At 40.5% G+C, this 20,027-nt stretch overlaps 3 protein-coding genes across 7 annotated transcripts in view; all 3 read left to right on the forward strand.

Annotated features, from left to right (window-relative positions):
• Positions 1–2,561, forward strand: part of LOC104687968 (cytochrome P450 2J2-like) — a 21,082-nt gene extending 18,521 nt beyond the window's left edge. The window contains exon 10 of the mRNA XM_010397253.4: positions 2,490–2,561. The gene's annotated coding sequence lies outside the window, so the exon portion shown is untranslated. The remainder of the gene's footprint in view (positions 1–2,489) is intronic.
• Positions 2,496–14,289, forward strand: LOC104687969 (cytochrome P450 2J6-like). Of its 2 annotated transcripts, none has more exons than XM_010397254.2 (10): positions 2,496–2,752; positions 4,330–4,492; positions 4,846–4,995; positions 5,949–6,109; positions 8,368–8,544; positions 8,709–8,850; positions 10,264–10,451; positions 10,683–10,824; positions 11,343–11,565; positions 14,207–14,289. In XM_010397254.2, the coding sequence occupies exons 1-9, from the start codon at positions 2,582–2,584 to the stop codon at positions 11,519–11,521; spliced, it is 1,473 nt and encodes a 490-aa protein (XP_010395556.1). In that variant the 5' UTR covers positions 2,496–2,581; the 3' UTR covers positions 11,522–11,565; positions 14,207–14,289. The 2 variants fall into 2 exon arrangements, with proteins under 2 accessions (XP_010395556.1, XP_019140140.1); XM_019284595.1 differs by having other exon boundaries at positions 11,343–11,517.
• Positions 14,290–14,855: 566 nt separating this feature from the next.
• The window catches only part of LOC104687967 (cytochrome P450 2J2-like), a 40,457-nt gene continuing 35,285 nt past the window's right edge, over positions 14,856–20,027 (forward strand). For 2 of the 4 annotated variants that reach the window (XM_010397251.4, XM_019284588.3), the window contains exons 1-4: positions 14,856–15,111; positions 16,113–16,275; positions 17,213–17,362; positions 19,153–19,313. In XM_010397251.4, coding sequence (XP_010395553.2) covers positions 14,941–15,111; positions 16,113–16,275; positions 17,213–17,362; positions 19,153–19,313 — 645 coding nt within the window. In that variant the 5' untranslated portion in view covers positions 14,856–14,940. The remainder of the gene's footprint in view (positions 15,112–16,112; positions 16,276–17,212; positions 17,363–19,152; positions 19,314–20,027) is intronic. The other 2 variants (XM_019284591.3, XM_019284590.3) reach the window with 2 other exon arrangements.

Consider the following 20,027-nt stretch of genomic DNA (forward strand, 5'->3'; position numbering starts at 1 on the left):
GTATGGCTGCATGGGAACAGAGTTGTGGAGGGGCATCTCAGCTTGCATGGAGCAGCTTTGTCTCTTTAGCCAAGAGCCATGGGCAGATGGTTCTTCATTTGGGTGTGAGGTTCATGACTCAGGCCAAGAGCAAAGGCAAACCCCTCCTATTGCCTGCTGGAGAATTGCAGAGGGGAGCCCCACTACTGGTGAAACACAGTGGGTGGAAACAGATACGGACCAGTGGGCTGGCCAGGAAATTGATTTTTTTTTTTTTTTTTTTTTGGACATACACTCTTGTGGTGCATGTAAGAGGCATTTCTGTGACAGAGGGGGTCCTCTCACACAGCAGGGTTCATAATGACAGTAATGTATAGCAGATTAGGTTGGCCATGTCTCTTCATTGATGCCCAAAAGCACAGTTCCAGGGGCAGCTTGCAGTCTTTGCAGTCTTGTGCAGCAAAGCCTGGTGCCTGCAATGAGGGGCAGGGCAGAAGACGTTGATGTAGTGTTCCCCAAAAGCTGTGGGAGAATCAAAGCTGCTGAGAGTTTTCTGTGAGCAGAAGGGCAGCTGCACACAAGCAGCCTTCTGACAGCTGAGCTGAGCCTTCTGCGTCCAAGTGCACACTGAGGGAAGGGCTGTGCAAGGTGCACCTGGCAGGAGCAGTGCCCAAGCAGAGCTAGTGGAGGGCAAGAGCCAGAAGCCACTCTCACTGTGAGACTGGCCTTGTTACCCACCCAGTCAGATTTAAAAACCAAGGTCAGAGTGAGGGTTACTAACTCTCACTAGAGTGAGGGCTACTGTCACTCTACCACTTTCCTTCCTTGAAGAAAAGACTTTGTTATTGCAAGCATGCTTCAAGGGCTAGTTGGCATTGTTCTGTTTATCCATCAAGTCACAGGCTGAATGGAAGGTGGAGAAGAGAATGGCCAGCAGCTCTTCTGCCAAGAGTGAAAGGAGGAGGATTCACTGGTTAGAGGGATACCTTTCTGTTCTTCTGAGCTCAGCCAGCTCTAACTCCTGCCTCCCCAGGCATTCAATTCTCATTCATGGAAGCTGTGGCAAATACAGCTTACAAAACCTTATCAGGCTTCTGTCTTCCCAATCCTCCAGCACCATCTTGTATGAGGAGAAAAGCAATTTGTATCTCCTCTAACATCTCTGGTTTCTGCATGCAAACAGTTCATGTCTAGGCTAAGAGGTGCAATCATGAGAATGTGGCTAATCTGTGTGGAAAAGTCAGAGTAACCCTGGAGAGACAGGAGAAGTAGAGCAGCCAGTGCAGGGGACTATGCAGGGCAGGCAAGCTGTGGGGCTGTGAGTCTTTTCCCAGGAACACTTTGGAAAAGTTCTCAGAGTTGGGAGAAGTTTGAGATACAGAAAATGCAACACCAGTGAAGGAACTACAAGTCCCAAAAGTGGTCTCCGAAGTGGGTAATTCAGTTTTTCAGGTTGATTCCAGCTCTCGGTTCCATCACTGACCAGCAAGATGGATAAATGTTATTTCTCTGCCCTGCTTCTGGAGTAAACCAACTCGCTTCACACCTCACAACTTTTATTTCTTGGTGTGACAGTTCTGTAAGTTTGGTACATGAGCAGCAAGGCCATCTAGGTGACTTCCCAGAGTGCCACATGCTGCTAAATCAGATGAGCGGAGTCTATGATGCTATTATTATTATAGGATAATGCTATTCCTGTGCAAGTGCCAAATCTCTGTTGTCCATGTCCAAATGCCACCCTTTGCAGAGCTGGAGTTGCTCAGTTGCATGAGAGCACTTGTGAAAGAAGTTTTCAGAGGCAGCTGTATGTCATTTTGGTTCCTCCTGCAGGCAATCCAGTGGAATTAGCCAGAGGCAGGTGGAGGGGTGAAGAAATTTTGCTTTCTGCTTGATCAAGGACACAATGCAGCCCCACTTCCCTGTGCAGCTGAGCACAGACTGTGAGGGCACTTGGGTACCATCAAACTCCTGTTACCCAATGATCAGTTGGAGTCTTTTATGCTCTATGTGCCCTAGGCACAAAATTAAAAGGTAGAGCCACCCCCCAAACACCTTGCAATATAAACTGTGAGGAAAAATATTAAAGGAATAGCAGAGAACACCAGAATCAACAGTATGGGGTGAGTTAAGTAACAGAGCACGTGGTTGGTGCATGTGATGGCTACTGATGAGCCTGAACTTTTCAGTAACCCCACTGTCCTTGGGTGTGCAGCCAACCCTCAGGAAATTTTATTTATTTCTCATTCTTGCAAGAGGTTTTCTATGAAACCAGGACCGTGGGCAGAGATTTTTGTCACAGCAGAAGTCATGGCACAAGGAGATGTATAATTAACCTACATTTTGTATCCCTTGAGGAGACAATGATTGACAGATGTGTAGCTGCAATGTAATGGAATGATGCCATATATGCTTCAAAATAAGAACACCTAATTCTCTGGGATGGGGAAATAAAAGTGATGAAGAGGGGAAGAAGGCGTCACAGGAGCTTCAACAGTTTTTTCTCTTTTCAGGGAGGTACCACAACAGCAAGATAAACTGGATCTCTCCTCTGTCTACACAGCAGTTGTTGAGAGACAACGTAGCTGTGTAAATCAGAAGTAAAATGTTAACAGTGAGTGAGGTGCTGGTACTTTCTGTGGTGTCTCTGTTGTTGGTACAGTTTCTGAAATTGCAATGGATGAGAAGACAATTTCCTCCGGGACCAACTCCGTACCCCTTCTTTGGAAATCTGTTGCAGATGAACTTCAAAATTCATCATGAGCATCTTAAAAAAGTATGTATTTTCCAGAAATTAATTAAAAGACTCATAACCTGACTGAAAAGTAAATGTGTTTAGCACAGTCTTATTTTGAATGCTAGGAAGGGATTTATTGTAAATTGCATAAATGTGGAAGTAGGTGGAGATAATTAAAATATCTGTTTCTTGGAGTGAAAATTTGCACTTACTATGAAATATCTATTTAAAACCTTATGTGCATATAAACAAAACCATAGTGATGATAACAGTCCTGTCTTACACATAGGAAAAAGATGCATTTTAAAGTAGACTCATTAATTCTGTGCAGTCTTTTGCATCTCTGTTTTGACTGTTGTTGTACTGGCATTTTCTAGTATCCCATGAAATAGGTACTGAAGGCATGTGTGCTTCCAGTATAGAAAGGATGATCTTTTTATATACTTATTCAATGGATTTTTTGAAAGGTCTTAGAATCAATTTTTTTCTGACATACCGTTTGGTCAGAATTTGGTCATTTTCACAAGACATTTCAGTCTGCTTAGCAAGACTGAGCTTTTAAGTGGCCAAAATAATTCATAGTATGCTCAAACCCTTTTCTAAGTCCAGTTGTAATGTGCAGCACTTCTAAAGTTTGTATCCTGTTGTTTTATAGTTCTTATGCATTGATATTAAATATTTAACATTTAAATATGTAAGTAATAGCACCTCACTCTCCCTCTTTGTTCTCAACCTTCCCTTTCCCTGGTTCTTCGATGTCCTGCCAGTTCTGTCCTCTCAAGCTTCGTATTTCAAGGCAAAGTGGTATTATTCCATAACATGAAATAATAGCCAGTGCCTGTCTGCTGTGTTTTCTTCTATTTCTGACATTCCAGACCTGAAGAGTAGTATTGCTCATCCCAAGGTTTCAAAAGCCATTAACTTGTCCTTACAAAAATGAAATTAAACACAAATGTGCAAGCACAAGCACATACATTTTTGCTCACTGTGCATAAGTGTTCCCTCTTGTTTGCTCCCAGGCAGCAAAATTTTGTAATCCTCTGGTCCTGCATTTCTTGGGATGTCTTGGCAACACACCACTCTTTCCAGCCTATTTTGCTACTTTTCTAGTTCCTGATTCAGCAGCCAGGGGAAGGACTGTCCTGCCCACTTCTAGTGATGCCTGCATGCACAGCAGGTAAAGACAAGGCTGTCACAGTTGAGCTAGAAAGGAGAGGGTGATTCCGTCATTACTCAGCTCCTTGTCTGCTTTTGCTACACTTGACACACAAAGGAGAATCTGTAGATGGTTCACATTGAATTAATGAGTTACTGCTGTCTTGTAGCAAACGGTGAGGATGGAAGAATTCGTCTACAATGAGTTTGAATTGTAAGATGTGATAAGAGACTTTGGCAATATTGGCTGACATTTTAGAAATACCATAATCTTTAATAAATGAGACTTTAGCTAGAAACCTGACTTCAAACTATATTGTATGTAAGAACACACACAATGCTCTCTTCTCAAAGTTGGTCACACTTAGGGCATCTGCCCAGTGAGAAGATGTGGTTCATCTTGTTTGATTTAAAAGCACTAGTTCTCACTCCTGTTATTCTGATTCTACTTTGTTCTACAGATGGCCAAAATTCATGGTGATATCTTCACCTTATGGATTTCAAACACTCCTGCAGTGGTCCTGCAAGGGTTTCAAGCAGTGAAGGAAGGTCTGACTGCCCATGCTGAAGATGTTGCTGGAAGGCCCTTAATCGGAATCCTTCACATTCTGACACATGGAAATGGTAATCATTATTCTCAGAAATTATTTTAATGTGTCCTATCCCTAGTTCTGAAAATTGATGTAGAGACTCAAGGCCCTTAAACTACATCAGGAAAAAAGTTTATTACTTTCACAAGTGTTTTGAAACAGTTCTATTCTATATTCTGTCAGAACAATAATGACAGTGTAGAGTTAATGTAAGAACTTCTATACAGGAGATAAATGGCTAAAATACAAGAAGAAAGAAAAGAGGAATGTTGCCAGACTGCTGTCAAAATTTTGAAAAAAATTAGAAGAGAAGCTTCTTGGCTGTATCAACTGTATTAATCCAATAATTTATAAGGTATTGACAGCATTAATTCCTTATGATACTAGGTGTTATGTTCTCTAATGGTCATCTCTGGAAGCAGCAGAGGCGTTTTGGACTTGCAACAATGAGGAAAATGGGAGTAGGGAAAGAAGATCAGGACTACCGACTGCAAGAGGAGGCTGCTCACTTGGTGGAATACTTACAGAAAACAAACGGTTTGTGAGGGTGGGCAGGGCAGCCTGTGCAGGGGGAGGCTTTGCTGGAGAATGGGGCACTGGTAGCTTTTGGAACCATTTGATTACAAAAATGGATTCAAAGTGTACGTGCAGAGCTGAGTCTCAAAAGTCTGTATCATGCCACCTGCATGAGACACTTACTTGCAGAAGTGTGAAATCCCACAGCATGAACACAGAACGAGAGACTCCTGTCTGGATATCATATAGCAGTGTGTGTATACGTACATATATACATATATAAAATATACCTATATATATATACTAGTCCCTATCAGTGTTATTATTTCTGAGTCAGTTTTATATTACTTATGGTAACAGCATGAGAGTAACAGCAAACAGTAACAAAATCAGTGTCATAACACCTCCTATTCCTGAGTAAGAAAGCATAAAATACGCAAATCTTTGGCCAAGGACGCACAGCCCTGTGCTCTGCTCTGGCAAGTGCAGTAGAAAAAGCTCAGCTCACACAATTTGTGGTGAGCTCTTCAGTAGGTGATGGAGTTTGTTTAGGTTGTGCTGCTGAAGAACGGGGCTGAAATATTCTAATGTAAGATAGTATGAGTAAAGAATAGAAGGTGGTTCTCTTCTCAACTCATCTATGTATTTAACGTCTCATCTGACTGGTTTTGTACCCCGGTTATTGCCAAATGTGAGATTTGCTGATGCCAAGGTTTAATGAAATCTGGGTATTTTTATAATTGATACTATTAATTCCATTCCTACCAGTAGTTTTTCCTTTTTTAAACCAGTAGTATTTTTTAGATGTCTGAAGTTACTTTTTTAGTCAGGCCTTTAACAATAAATTACAATTTGCCATCCAGTAATCTAATTAATGTCAGAAATGTGTGTATGAAATTTTATCAGCTCTCCTGTCAGTGGGAAAAGCAGGAACAGTAAGTGCTAATGGTGAATGCAGTCCCTTGTGTTTACAGGAAAACCTCTGGACCCCACTACACCTGTTGCTCATACTGTCGCAAATGTGATTTCTTCTGTGCTTCTTGGACATCGCTTCTCCAGAGATGATGAGAATTTTCACCGCCTGATTGACTCCTTGAGCTCCGTGGCAGCATTTTTGAACAGCATCTCCTTTTTTGTGAGGAAAATCAGTTTTGTTTGTTTGCTTGCTCTCTATAGATAGACAGTGAAAAAGGAAACTTGCTTGTTACTTCTGTAACAAAAATAAATACTAGAGCACCTGGAATTGCTGGAGTGCACATCAGAACTGTGCGTCCAGATGCCTGGTTCAAAACTGTTTTAATTGCTTATGCTTCATCATAGCATCCTGTGGCTGGGGGACAGAGATGAAAACATAAAGATTTGCTCCATGGTTGGGAGAGGTACAGAGGACTTCCTGACAAAAGTGCTACCTGTACAACTCCAGTGTTTGAAACTATACCTGAAATTAGTAGTAAAATGTAGGTAAAATTAGCTGAAAAGCTCGAAATAGGCTTATCTTAATTTCTGTCTGGCAAACTGGCTTTCTTCATGATATGATATATATGATATAATATGATATGTTATATTATATGATATAACATGGCTGTCAACAACTGTCAAGAGTAAATGCTCTTTACTGCTCCCTTCACTACTGCCAGCAAACCTCACAGAAACTGGAGTAGAGCAACTGTTTTGTGCAAAGGCAACATGGCATGAAACGGCTCAATGGTAGCTTTTCCCTACAGTTTTTGACAGCAACACCTGTACCACATCTGCACGTCCTTACAAGAATACAGTGACACACAAAGTCATTCTCCTTTAGCTGCCAGATGATATCTGTCTCCATTCAAGACTCCAATGCCTAGCTTTGCATCTGGTCCATGGGAGAGAAAAATTCTCTTTTGCTTCTGTATGTGCAGCTGTGACTGCAGCTGCCAAAGCAGCAGAGCAGGTGGCCTCAGACTGGGGCAGTTTTACCATGAATCATTTAGGAAAGGGAACCACAGTACTGTGTATAGTCCTAAAAAAATCAATTTACCCATGCACGAGGCAGCTGCTTCTGCAGAACTTGCTGGAACTCATCCAATTCTGTGTCTTGTATGATTTCCACCATCTTAGACTAACTGGAAACTGCTGTAAGCAAGGTCCTGGAGGATTTGAGGACTAATTTGATACTTTTGGTAGATAAACTAAAATAAAATTACTTAATAAAATAACTATCCCAGAAGATGCTGGTGAAATGATTCCTAAGCTACCTTCTAATCAAGGGTAGACACAGGTTCAGCTATTTCCAAACTGCTCTCAGTACAAGTTGTTTTTTAACATCGTAATAGTGTGTCCGCAGCCAACAAAAACATTTGTCCAACATTTCATTCTGTACCACTCTCCACAGTGCTTTCACAGGGATGTACAATCCCTTAATGATGGGCTGCACTTACCTGTTTTCCTGGTAAGTGGACAGGTAGTGTTAAGGAAAATTATGCAGTAGGGTGAAAAAGAAATAGAGCCAGGAATCTGAGTAGGCTTGTGGGGACATAAATCTTTGTAATGCAGCTGCCTCTTAAACAGGTGAGAGCAGAAGTTATGGCCTAATGGATAATTTAAGCTGCAGTAGTTCTGTAACTGGAAGGACACGATGCAATCTGTAAAACAGGGAAAAAGTGAAATGAAGTAGAAGAATGGAATGGATGTAAGAAGTGTTTTACTTGTTTTCTGCTGGTATGTGGCTTTATAAGAGTATAAGGAAAAGAAGGTGAATATGTTTAGAACAATGAGCAAACAGGAGGGAATCCACACAACCCACAATTTCTATGTCATTGAGTTGTTTTGCACATCACACAGATGTGATCTATTTGCTTCTTATCTATGAGAAGGTGAATGTGAGTAAAATCCCCATGCATTCAGTATCCTACTGTAAGAAAATAAACCTGGGTATTTTCAGTTAAGAGATGTGTCGAGGAAGTCAGCCTGGACCTGTTTTTTAAGTGATGAGATAGAAATTATATGTGTGTTGGATAAAGTGAGAACAGGGACACGTTTCATGGGAGATTCTTGGTTCAGCCAAGCAAAGTTCAGCCTAGCAAAGAATTGGGGTACAGAACAATTTCATTTATTCTTTATACATCACTTTTATATTTATATAATCTCCAAATATAGATATAAATAATATATATAGTATAAAACTGAGAAACTGAGAGAAAATTTGATCTTGCTCCAGAGAAAAATAGAATTAAGAAAGGTTTTAATGAATCATGGGATAGGCACTATCCCTTCAGTCTAATGTTGAAGGTTCAGTCATTAGTCTTTCATTTGCTTTTTCCACTACTCAGAAGCCTGTATTAGGATTCTAATTTAGTTTGCTAAATGCCACATATTTATATGTAATATCACATATCTAAAATATCTCTTTTACAGATACATGAGTTGTCTCCCTGGCTTGCTGGTCTTTTTCTGCCATCAGTTAAAAAGGTGAAGTCCTGCATAGATTTTGTGAATGGTCTGTTAGCAAAGGAACTTGAAAGTCACAAAGGAAAAAGCAAACTTGATGAAAATCAAGATTTTATTGATTACTATTTGGATGAGATAGATAAAGTGAGTACCTCTGAACTTCTCTCACACTTCACTAACAACAAGGGGTTTTAAGTGTTCCTTTGATTATAATGATGTCTAATAAAAATTTAGAAGGGTATGATTTCTCCAGGTGGTTTACTACTTCGTTTGTGTGCCATTACTTTTGTTTCAATTCATACCTACAGACTAAAGGAGATCCTGAGGCTACTTATAATGAAGTAAATTTGATCCAGACTGTTACTGACCTCTTTGTAGCAGGTACAGAAACGACAGTCACCACTTTACTGTGGGCATTGCTCTATATGGTGATTTATCCTGACATTCAAGGTAAGTACATCCAAAGAGGTCTGCAACTCTAGCAATGATACAAGTTCAAATAGTGGTAGTGCCTGTTCAAAGAAAAGTAGAGGAACTAATTATTAAAGTATGAATCAGGTGAACTGCATTCATTTGTTTCTTGCTGCATCCTTTCTAACATACAGGGAAATCATTCCAGGTTTTATTTTTAGGAGATCTACACAGAATGCAGGATGTGATTAATTTAATCAGATGGAGGACTTTAGCCTCAGATGAGATAAACTGTTCCATTGCCCCTCCACAGACAATAATGATTAGACTTTCACTGAGAAGTCTTTGGGCCATCCTTTTAAATCCCTGACTCCTACTCTTTGCTTGTCTCCTGGCCTCTTGTGGCAGAAATAAAATACAGTCTGAGGTTTCTAATACGTGGGATTATTCCATCAAGCTTAAACTTTCAAGCAGAAATATCTACACATGAATAGATAGAAAAAACCATGGGGATGTGTAGCTTGAAAATGTGTGCTTCTAGTAATGATATTCACAGAACAGAGACACACATTGTCAGAGTAAAATGACTGCAAAAAAAGAGTCAGAGTGTGCGAGACAGAAAGGATTAGAAAGTACAAAACTCACTTTCAAGCCCTCATATTTGAGAGCTTAAGCTGAGTACCAGGCACAGCAGGAGCCTGGCAAGTAGAAAATGGTGGAAGTGTTGGGGAGAAAGGATCTCCCACTTTTGTTACCATCAAAAGACTTAAAACTTGAGATTGGGTTGCACATACTGAATTTTCACATGATTTTTCATCTTCTCAGGATATATTAACACATTCTTAAGTTTCATGGGGGTAATTCTAATTGCAATGATAGAGTCTGTAGTATTAGTAAAAAAAAAAAAAAATCACAAATTACCATTTCAGCTGGGATTTTAAGTAAAAAGAAGTAGTCCTTGGGAAAAATTAATTTGTATAAGTGCTTCCCAAGGCAAGTAATTACAGAATAGCAGTTAGGCCATTTGTAGATGACAAGCAAAATCTATGTGTTTCTAAATGAAGAACAATCCCTGATCAATTACTAAATTGTTCCCCTAATACACAATTAATATTTTTTTCCAGTTGACTCCCTGCCTGTAAAAATAAATATTAATAAAAGTCTTTTTATAAATTACCTTAGAGCAGTAAATATAACAGGAACCCACATATTCTTACAGAATGACCTCATCTGCTATGGTTATTTTAAAAGTATATGTGCAACCTATAAACAACCTCAATGTCAAATCTTATTCAGGTCATCTGTATGGGGATTTGAAGGCATTCTTTTTTATAAAGTATCTTTTTCATCTGGTTGGATGCCATTCTGACTGTAAAAAACAACAGGAAAAATTGTGGCTATAGAGTTTATAGATTGACTGCTTTATATTTAAAGCTGAATATTCCTCCTTAGAGAAAGTCCAGAAGGAGCTGGATGCTGTTGTGGGTCGTTCCCATGTATTTTGCTATGAGGACAGGAAAAAGCTGCCCTACACAAATGCTGTAATTCACGAGATTCAGAGATACAGTAACATACTCTTAATTGCACTGCCCAGACTGAGTGTGAAGGACACGGAGCTGCTGGGATATCGTGTTCCAAAGGTACAAATGTGCTGCATATTTGAATGTACTTGATCTTTGGTATGTGAGATGATTTTAGAAAGGCTTTTGAGGTTTTTCCTGACTGTGGACATGACCTCTTGTTCCAGCAGTGCCTCTAAGGTATGACTGTCTCTGTGGATGGACTTTCACAAGGAATGGTGTGCTTTGTCCTAAATATTAGTAGATTCTATAGTCTTAGTTTTTGTTGAAGCCACTGGTCCTTTTTTTCAGAACACCATGGTTTTAGCAAATATTGACTCTGTTCTGGCTGATCCTGGGAAATGGGAGACACCTGATCAGTTCAACCCAGGCCACTTTCTGGATAAAGATGGAAACTTTGTAAACAGAGAAGCATTCTTACCATTTGCTATAGGTAAGTGCCCTGAATGGAGATTTATTTACTCCTTGTGAAAACAACTTCAGATCCATTCATTCCCCAAAATAACTGGGAAGGCACCTACAAATGGGCGTATACAAACTGTTTTAAAGATCTCCAAGAAGAGAGAAGTCCAGTTGTACATGGAAAAGATTGGAAGAGAAGGAATGACACATAGAAAAGTCTTTCTTGGAAGACAGATCCAGTTTCTTTCTGAGAAGAGATCCAGCTATCAAAGCAGTAGCAGGAAAATACATGGTGCTGGGAAGACTGTAGATGTTAACTATGCCACGCTGGTGACAATTTCTATAATGTCTTGCTGCCTGCTGTAAATACAGATCAAAACGTTTTGTGGAAATACAAGCAGCCTTTCAGTTAAGAATCATTAAATGACAAAATTAGGAGAAAAGGATAAAATCTGCAGAAAACAAGCAAACAAGCAAAACCCGAAGCAGGTTAGAAAGGGAGGCATGATAGAAATCCTTTGGCTGATTGCCTTTTCTCTTTCTTCACAGGGCACCGTGTATGTATGGGGGAGCTGTTGGCAAGGATGGAGCTCTTTATTGTCTTTTCCACCCTGCTACAGGCATTCACATTCACCCTGCCAGAAGGAGTGAAGGAAGTCAACACCAAGTTTGTTTTTGGGAGCACAATGAAGCCACCTCCCTACCAGCTCTGTGCCGTTCCTCGGTAGGAAATGGCAGATTCGGGGAAGAGTTACTCTGTAAAACTGCTTCTGTATGTGAATTCCTTTTTACATGTCCTAAGACTTTTGCTTTCCTCTTCATTTCGTTAATCACTACCCTGAAACATTCTTGACAGACAGTTGCATCCTGAGGATAATAATTATAAAGGGCTCTTATTTTGTTATTTTTTTTTTTCTGTTTGGAAAATATTGGTAAACTTCTCCTGATGTGTAACAAATAAAGACATGAAGGGGAGAATTAGAAGTGGGACTTATTTATTATCAACTGGAAAGAGGTTTTACAGAGAAAAATCTTGAAGCGTGGTCTGTAAATTGGAAGGCTCATGAATAAAGATTCTTCCTCATAAGCCACAGTTGCATTTGTGGAGATAGGCTCAGAGGTCTTCCAGTCTGTCTTGGGATATTAGTGGGTGCAGGAGGTAAAAGAAGCTCTCCAAGGAAGCTTTCAAGAGGCAGACAGTATGACCTGAGAAAACATTCCCTTTGAATGATATGGTTTTCTGTTGAGCAAGCTTGTTGTATACAACTCTATTGTTGTCACTTGGGAAAACAGTTCAGGGTTTCACTCACTAAACCAGGTAGCCTTTCAACCCTTCAGATGAAAACAGAAGAGTGGCTTTATCAGGCAGTTGTGGAGAGCTTTTCATATCACAAGCAAAGAACAAGGACTGGAAGACAAATTACAACAGTGAGCAGTCACAGAGTGTTGATAATTTATCCTTTTTTATGAGCCCATTGGTTGCCAGCAACATGAGAACATCTTAATGCCAGGTAGTCCAGTAATTTATTCAGCTTCATTTATTCTTTCATTTTGTTGAATGGATTCTTTATCACAGTTAGATGACTTCACTTAGCACACCATGACCAAGAGCAGATTTGGCACTCCTGAAGAATTCTGGAAGCCCTTTATGAGCCAGGTGCCTTAGGACTTGGCAAAAGTGGATGTTTTTTGCTGGTTTGCTTACTGGCAGTTAACAAGGGATTCTATTTTATGGCATTGGGATACATTCTTCTTGTATGAAGTACAATTTGGATACTGCATGCCAACACGGGAAGGATTACTTTTATACTCTGATTAGCTGACAGTGCCATCTCCAGGACTGACATCATTATCACAGCTGTATTTGTTTCAGGTGCCTCTGCCCACCTTGTGTTTCAAAGCACCCCAGTCTAACAGGCAGGGATGTGCACACAGGATGAATCCTGGGTTGGCAGTTTCTTCCCTTGCAGGATTACCTTTATGGGATGGTTCTACCCATGTCCAGCATGTCCTGGCAGGTAGGTGATTAGTATGAAGTCCCCTCATGCTGGACCTGTAAACATCCCCCTGGCGGTAGCTCCACACTGGTAAGAGAATGATTCATTTGTATCCATCTGGATCCAGGAGGAGAGGCAGCAGTTGCTCTCCCTTAGTAGGTTAAAAATCGCTAATCCTAAAGAATAGCTGGTAGATAGTGGTGAAGAAATGCTGCTGCTGCTTGCATTAAGTAATTATTAAGAAAATGGAGCCTTGGCTATCTCATAAATACATTTTCTGTCAAATAAAGTAAGATGAATCCCATGCCTCAGATCTGAACTAACCCACAGTCATCTTCCTTTTCCAGTGTGACAGAAAAATATTCCAGGCTGGCTCCAGCTGAACACTGGTTAAAGGTGTGAGACTTGGGGAGTGAAGGCACTGGGGCTTAACTTCCACTGGATAAAAATGACTTTCTCTGATGACAAATAATTTAGATGGAAAATCTTCTAATATCTAAAAGAACAGGGAATGTATAACATTGATTACAAATTAAAAGTTCTGATAAATTGGGGAATTTGAAGCAGAGTTTGTGAGATTACACTGGAGACCGGGCAGGCAAAAATTATCAAATTTCTTTTCAAAGAGAATTTTATTTTCCCTGTTGAAGGAGAGAGATAAATTAGAAATGATTGTCTTGAAAAAACCAGCTTTTTAGTGTACACAAACAAAGATTATGTGGAAACCTACAAACATCCCTTGGTTAATACACATTAACCAGTTATGCATTAGTGGTAAGAAAGAGCTGTGGTTGGAGGCTAATTGCCCTCGAGGCTTGTAAACTGTGGGCTGGCCGACTCCAGGCTGTTCTTTCTGGACAAGGGTCCTTGTGTTCCAGAGCCACAAAATCTGGAAAGATTTTCTATCCCAAACTCAGCTTTCAAGAAGCGAGCTGCTGCACAAGTCTTGGCAATTTTCTAAGAGGATTAGTGAAAACATGTTTCTTTTACAACTGCTTTGCTCCCAAGGGATGGGCAATTTTGACAGGGAAGCATTTCAGTCTGGATCTGTTACACAGGACTGCAATGGTCATTGTTATGTGGTGCCCAGAATCTCTCTTGTGAGGTTTCCATGGTTTTGATTGCAGCATGAGAACTCCCCTGGTGCTGTGTTTGTGGTTCCTGCTGGTGTTGAGGCTTGGCAAAGAGCCTTGGCTGCAGAGCCTGTTTTCAAGTTCCCAAGGATCCACATTCGTGTCACGACTAGTTCTTGCTGGGGCTCTTTATTCTGGTTGTAGCTCAAGATCCCTACTAGGTTTCCCACATATTTTTATTATTTTTTTTAATCTGTATGTTTAATACTATATGTACTTTCTTTATGAATATGCATTATTTATCTCACATACTTTCTGATGATTTTCTCAAAATATCCTATAGGGTATCCACCTTATGTCAAGATTGAACAGGGAAATGCAGAAGCAGACAAAACCCTCCCTGAGGCTACCTACTGCTAACAGGTTAGGAAAAAAAGTGAGGTCATATATTAATCCAGTCATGTTTTCAATTACTTAAAAAAGTGTAACAAATTTTGCTTTTTGTATTAAGCATTAGATAGTTGTATATGTGTCTTAAGATAAATGTGGGCTTTTAACTTCTATCAGCCTTGCCATTACTAGATATAACGTGTACATGGAATATATACAAACCAATTTAAAAACTCCAAGATCTAATATCCACTTACATTTGCCTGCTTAATTTGTATGTATGGCTATTGCTTTTCTAAAAGCATTCCTGGAGTATTTGTAGGAACACATACCATTCAAAATTGTCTCAGAAAAACTAGATGGAGAATTTATGTGTATTTACATTGCCTGGAAAACCTTGGCCCCAGTCTTTTAAGACACCATTCCTACAAATCCTGTGATCCATACTGGATAAGTATAACCTGGATGAGAAGCAGAAGAAGGGTGTGCATCTATTAATATGCTGAAGCATGAGAATGTAGTAAGTGGAACCAAAAGGGAGTGGTTGATATTAAAGAGGGAGGGTTAGAGGTGGGAATAGTTATTACATGAATTCAAGCTCTTAAGGAAAACTGGTTTAGCAACCAGCCTTAAAAGCTTCAGCAGACAATTTTGAATAAAGGCAAGCTGGTAAAGGCAGACGCTAAAATGTTGACCATAAGTCAAGCTCTTGTAGCAGTGGCTGCATTTCTTCTAATTACGCAGTTTTTAAAGTTGCAACGAGCACGGAGACAGTTTCCTCCTGGACCAGTCCCTCTCCCAGTCCTTGGGACACTGATACAGCTGAACTTTCAGTTTAATCGCGATCTCCTCATGAAGGTACTTATTTTCAGATACTCCTAATTGTCTAAAAGTCTTTGTGATTTCTCCTTTCTCATGTTGTTTGCTATGTGAAAACATCCTCTCCTAAAACTGCTGTAACTGTTAACTGGCCACTGTGATATCACACTTGGTTTGGTTCAGAACTGCCGGTTTGATTGGCAAAATAAGAAAAGGATATTACAGTGTAAAGTAGTTTGCCAAGCTAAGAAACCTGGTATTGGAATTTCTGAATGTGTGAAGGTCATTCTGGTGTTTAAACCTATCCCCTTTTAACACTGATTTTCACTGAAATTCATGTGAAACTTGATATCCTTCTATCACCCCTTGCCACTAAATTTGATGACTTCATGTGAAAATTGATATAATTTAGGATTAAATACATCTAGGGATCGTATATCAGATTTGGAGTTAGGGAAAAAAATACAATTAAAAAAATTACTTTCACAGCATGGATTTATAGCTCTTTTCTGTGACTCTCTAGCTTGAGCAGTAAATAGATACCTACCTGCACTCTGTGTGTATGAGCTTGTTTATATGGACAGGATCAAAAACAGACAGGAGGAAAACCAGAAAGTAACTGGTCCAGTCTCTACGAGCTAGTTACTCCTCTCACAGTTCTGTGTTCTTTTGTGCTACTTTACTTGTACCAATGATAGAAACCCTCTTGAAATAAATTAATAAATAGAAATTACCCTTTATCCATGAATCATGGTGAACTGAGTCTTGGCTCATATACAGTAATAAAAGGTACATAATGTTTCTTGACATAGGCCTGTGGCTCTGAAAAGTGGGAATATACAGGTGTTTCCAGCAGTGAATGCTGGAAAAGACATTCCTGCTTTCTCAGTGATAATTATAGTCTGGTGGGAAAGATGGAGAACATCACTCCACCTTAGGGCTGGTCTGGTAATCAGTGCAAAAACAGGTTCATCCTCTGCTTGCAGTGTGTGGGATTTCATCTGTGCTTTCCTGGCTTCTCTCCCATCTCCCATCTCTAGCTGGCAAAAACTCATGGCAACATATTCACCTTATGGTTTGGATGGGCCCCAGTGGTTGTACTGAATGGATTTCAAGCAGTGAAGGATGGCATGACCACGCACCCTGAAGATGTTTCTGGGAGGCTGGTGTCTCCTTTTTTCAGAGCAATGGCCAAAGGAAAGGGTGAGAATTTCCTGACATAAATAGTGCACAGAAGTGTCATCTTGAGAAATTGCAGCTCTTTTGTGGCTTGTGACCGCTTTCAGAGGTAGCACAGAGGCAGGGTTTGTCTGTCAGGAATGACTGCCAGGTGAACTGCAAGGTATAGAGAGGTGAAATATCTTTTGGAAAGTAGCAGGAGGAAAATACTAGCAAGAGGAAAAGGATTCCTAATACCTTCTGTGGAATATTCACTGGGGCAGATTCAGAGGTGACGAGATGAGGCAGTGGTAAGTTGTGCCACAGAGAAATGGAGGAAAAGCAGGAAACAACCCAAATCTTTGTCCTGGACAAGCTGCCTCCCACTATGACATTTTCCACCAAAGAGTGAGCTTGACAGTGGGACCTTCTTCCCATTCCCCTCCTTTTGTGAGTATCTTCCTGCTGGCACAGTTGCACCTAGACGTTCAGTGTGCTTCTGTTTCAATCTTGCTGTAGGTTTCATACCACCAACCACACTAGAAATTCCCAAAGCCTGCCACAAAGCCTAAATACCGAACTTTCCTGCCCTGCAGACAGGAACTTCTCTCCCTGACCATGGGCAGTGACTGTGGACTCTTTCCCCTTTTCCCTTCATGGAGAATCCTTACCCTGATTCAGGTATAGCACAGAGTGTGAGACAACCACTACAAAGAGCATCTAGAGAAGCAGCTGAGATATCCTGAGATATCTGGTTGTCTGGGATCAAACTTAATCCTGCAAGTCATCTTATTACCCAGCTGAGTTTGCCCATTTCAGCCCTGCCAACATGATTACAGGTCACAGCTGTTCCTTGGTGCCTTTGTGTTCACAGGCAATGCAAGAGTATGATTATGTTCTGTGGCTTAGTAAATCCTTTAACGTAGTCTTTGTCTACGATTAATATTAGAATGATAAAGAGCTCTTCCTTTAATGGATGCAGGAATTATGTTGGCAACTGGTCACACCTGGAAACAGCAGAGAAGGTTTGCTCTGAGGACTTTGCGCAACCTTGGTCTGGGGAAAAGAGGTCTGGAGCATCGAGTTCAAGAGGAAGCCCACTACCTGGTAGACTTCTTTGCAAGTATGAAAGGTACCTCTGCAGTAAATATCAATACATTTCTGTCATTAGTCTGATGTCTTTAGTGCATGAACTTCTCTGTCCTATCCTGAAACTTAGGGCACAAGAGAGTGCGCAGGGTCTTACAACATCTATATGGAATGGACTGAAAATGCAAAGCCCCCAGTCCCTCTTGAGTTTTCAAGGAGACTATTCTTGCTCAAAATTATTAACAAAACTACTAAAATTGAGAAGAAAAACTGGAGCTTATATATTATCTACATTATAGAACACCCTAAGTGGAAATGGATCTCTGAAGATGGTCTAGTCTAACCCCTACTCAAAGAACGGTTAATCTGAGCAGGTTTCTTAGGGCTGAGTTTTAAATATCTGCAGCAATGGAGACTTCAATACCTCTCTGGGTAACCAGTTCCACTGTTCAGGGAGGCCTCTAGTAAAAATGTTTCTTGTGTTTATACAGAGTTTAATGTATTTACATTTTTTCCTGTTGCCTCTTCTGATACCACTGAGAAAAGTCTGGTTCTATGTTCTTTATACCCCTCCACCAGGTATTTATACATATTTAGATATCTCCCTAAGCCTTCCCTTCTCCAGACTAAATAGTCCATCTCTCTCAGCTTCTCTCACGTCAGATACTTCAATTCCTTAATTTTCCTTGTGGCCCTTTGCTCAACTTGTTCTAATATGCTGATGTCTCTCATACTGGGGTCTCCAGAACTGGAATCAGCACTTCGGCTGGGTCTCAGTGCTAATGAGAGGGGAAGGATTACATCTCTTGGCCTGCCAGCAATTCATTTCCTAATGCAGCCCAGGATGATGATGTCCTTTGCCTCAAGGGCATATTTGGTGCTGGTGCATAAAGAGGCAAAATCAGTGCTGATGAATTAAGCCTTGTAATGCCATTTGCACACACTCTGTAAAGCACTGACTAGAATCTTGTCTTCATTACAAGATTCTGCCATGATCAACACAGTTGGGATCATGTGAGTTGGATTTCCTAATGCTGATCATTATGCAAAGGCACAACAAATCAGGACATGCTGTGACTAGCATTGTATCAATTAAAAATAATTAGATTGAGCCCAATCCTGTGGTTTAAGAGCTAGGAGAGATTGAGATGTGACCATGTGTGTAGGGAAAAAAACCCAGAACAGTAAGTTGCTAACCAGAATTGTGCCTTGGCTGTTGGGCAGTTGCATCAATGCATACACAAATAGAGATTTATGGTCATATATTCCAGAGTCACAAAATAGTTTTCTTGGGATTAGGTTTCAAATAACTGCTTAAAAATTAGTTATTATATTGTTGACACAATCGGTTGAAAGGAGTTTACAGCATTTTATGTTCCTGGAGGTTGTACGTCTCTAGCAAGGTCAGACAAAACACAGTAGCCTTGGATGCCTCTGTGTCCTTGCTGAATAAAGCTGCCTCTCTTCTTGCTCTTCTACTCTCAGGTTCCCTTTGTCCATAGTGTTCTCAGTCATTCCCATGTCTGAGACATATTTTGATTTTGCCAGAAAGCAAATTTGCACAGAATTTTTTCCCTTACCTCTAAATTTACTCTATCATATGATGCAATATTTTACACATCTGGAATTTCTTTAGGGTGCCACACATTCCTGGGCTTATGGGATTGCAATGTGGTTGTGAGGAATCAGTTTGATACAACAATTTTGAAAGAATATTGCTGCTTCTCTGAGAAATGCAATGCTTTCTTGAAAGTTCTGTGGGGAACCTAGAACATTCTCTGATCTCACTAAAACAGGAGATATTAACAGTGACATTTATTATTGTGGTTGCAGGGAAACCTGTGGATCCTTCTTTCCCCCTGGTCCACTCTGTCTCAAATGTAATTTGTGCTGTTGTGTTTGGACATCGTTTCTCCAGAGAGGATGAGACCTTTCACGAGCTGATTAAAGCTACAGAATATCTCTTCAAATTTGGGGGCAGCTTTATTCATCATGTAAGTGAATGATCTGTCGTATTTTTCTGAATAAGACAGAGAGTGAGAAATGCAGATTGAAGAGCTGTCTGTCAGGCAAAAGTTTTAGAATGGGTGAGTGATGCCCCACGCAGTTTTACTGGGCAGTGCACTCTCTCAAAGAGTGATAGTGAAGCTCCACATGCCAGCCTCGGGCATTTGTGTTCGTTGTCCTGTGTTTGGGTACTGTGGTAGTTTGCCCCTAAATCTTTGCAGTAAGGCACAGGTTCATGGACTTCTCCTGGGTCATGATTGTTACTTGGTTTCTCAACCCATGTGCACCACAGGTTCCTGCACTGGATATCATGATTCCTAAATATTAAATATCAGTTCTGAAAGTGTGATTCACGTGCCAGGTTTAAACACTGTTCTATACACAGTCAACAGAGAGAGGAATGAGTCAAATACCTAAGTTTTTTGCCTGGGGCTACTTATCTCCATTTCTTCTGTAAGACAGACTTGAAGACTTCCCAGAGAAATTCCACTCCTTCACCCTGAGTGAGGAGCAGCTCCAGGCACAGGCAGCAGAAGGCAGGAAATGCTAAGATAGCAAATATAACTGCAAGCTTCGCAATCAAGTTATCTGGGAGCCAAGGATCCACCTGACACTAGAGGCCTGCTTTGCACAGATGTAATTAAAAATTTCCTGGGAGTTCTGGTTCTGGTTCCACTGCTGAAGTTGTCCCATACATCTTA

Source organism: Corvus cornix, chromosome 9, assembly GCF_000738735.6.
Source record: "Corvus cornix cornix isolate S_Up_H32 chromosome 9, ASM73873v5, whole genome shotgun sequence".
Lineage (NCBI taxonomy): Eukaryota > Metazoa > Chordata > Aves > Passeriformes > Corvidae > Corvus > Corvus cornix.

Bases quoted from the DNA above. Each gene is read 5' to 3' on its own strand.
- LOC104687969 (XM_019284595.1), top strand. From the start codon at position 2,582: ATGTTAACAGTGAGTGAGGTGCTGGTACTTTCTGTGGTGTCTCTGTTG. The intron at 4,493-4,845 runs GTAATCATTATT...TTATGATACTAG, and splicing joins CATTCTGACACATGGAAATG to GTGTTATGTTCTCTAATGGT. The intron at 8,545-8,708 runs GTGAGTACCTCT...TCATACCTACAG, and splicing joins ATTTGGATGAGATAGATAAA to ACTAAAGGAGATCCTGAGGC.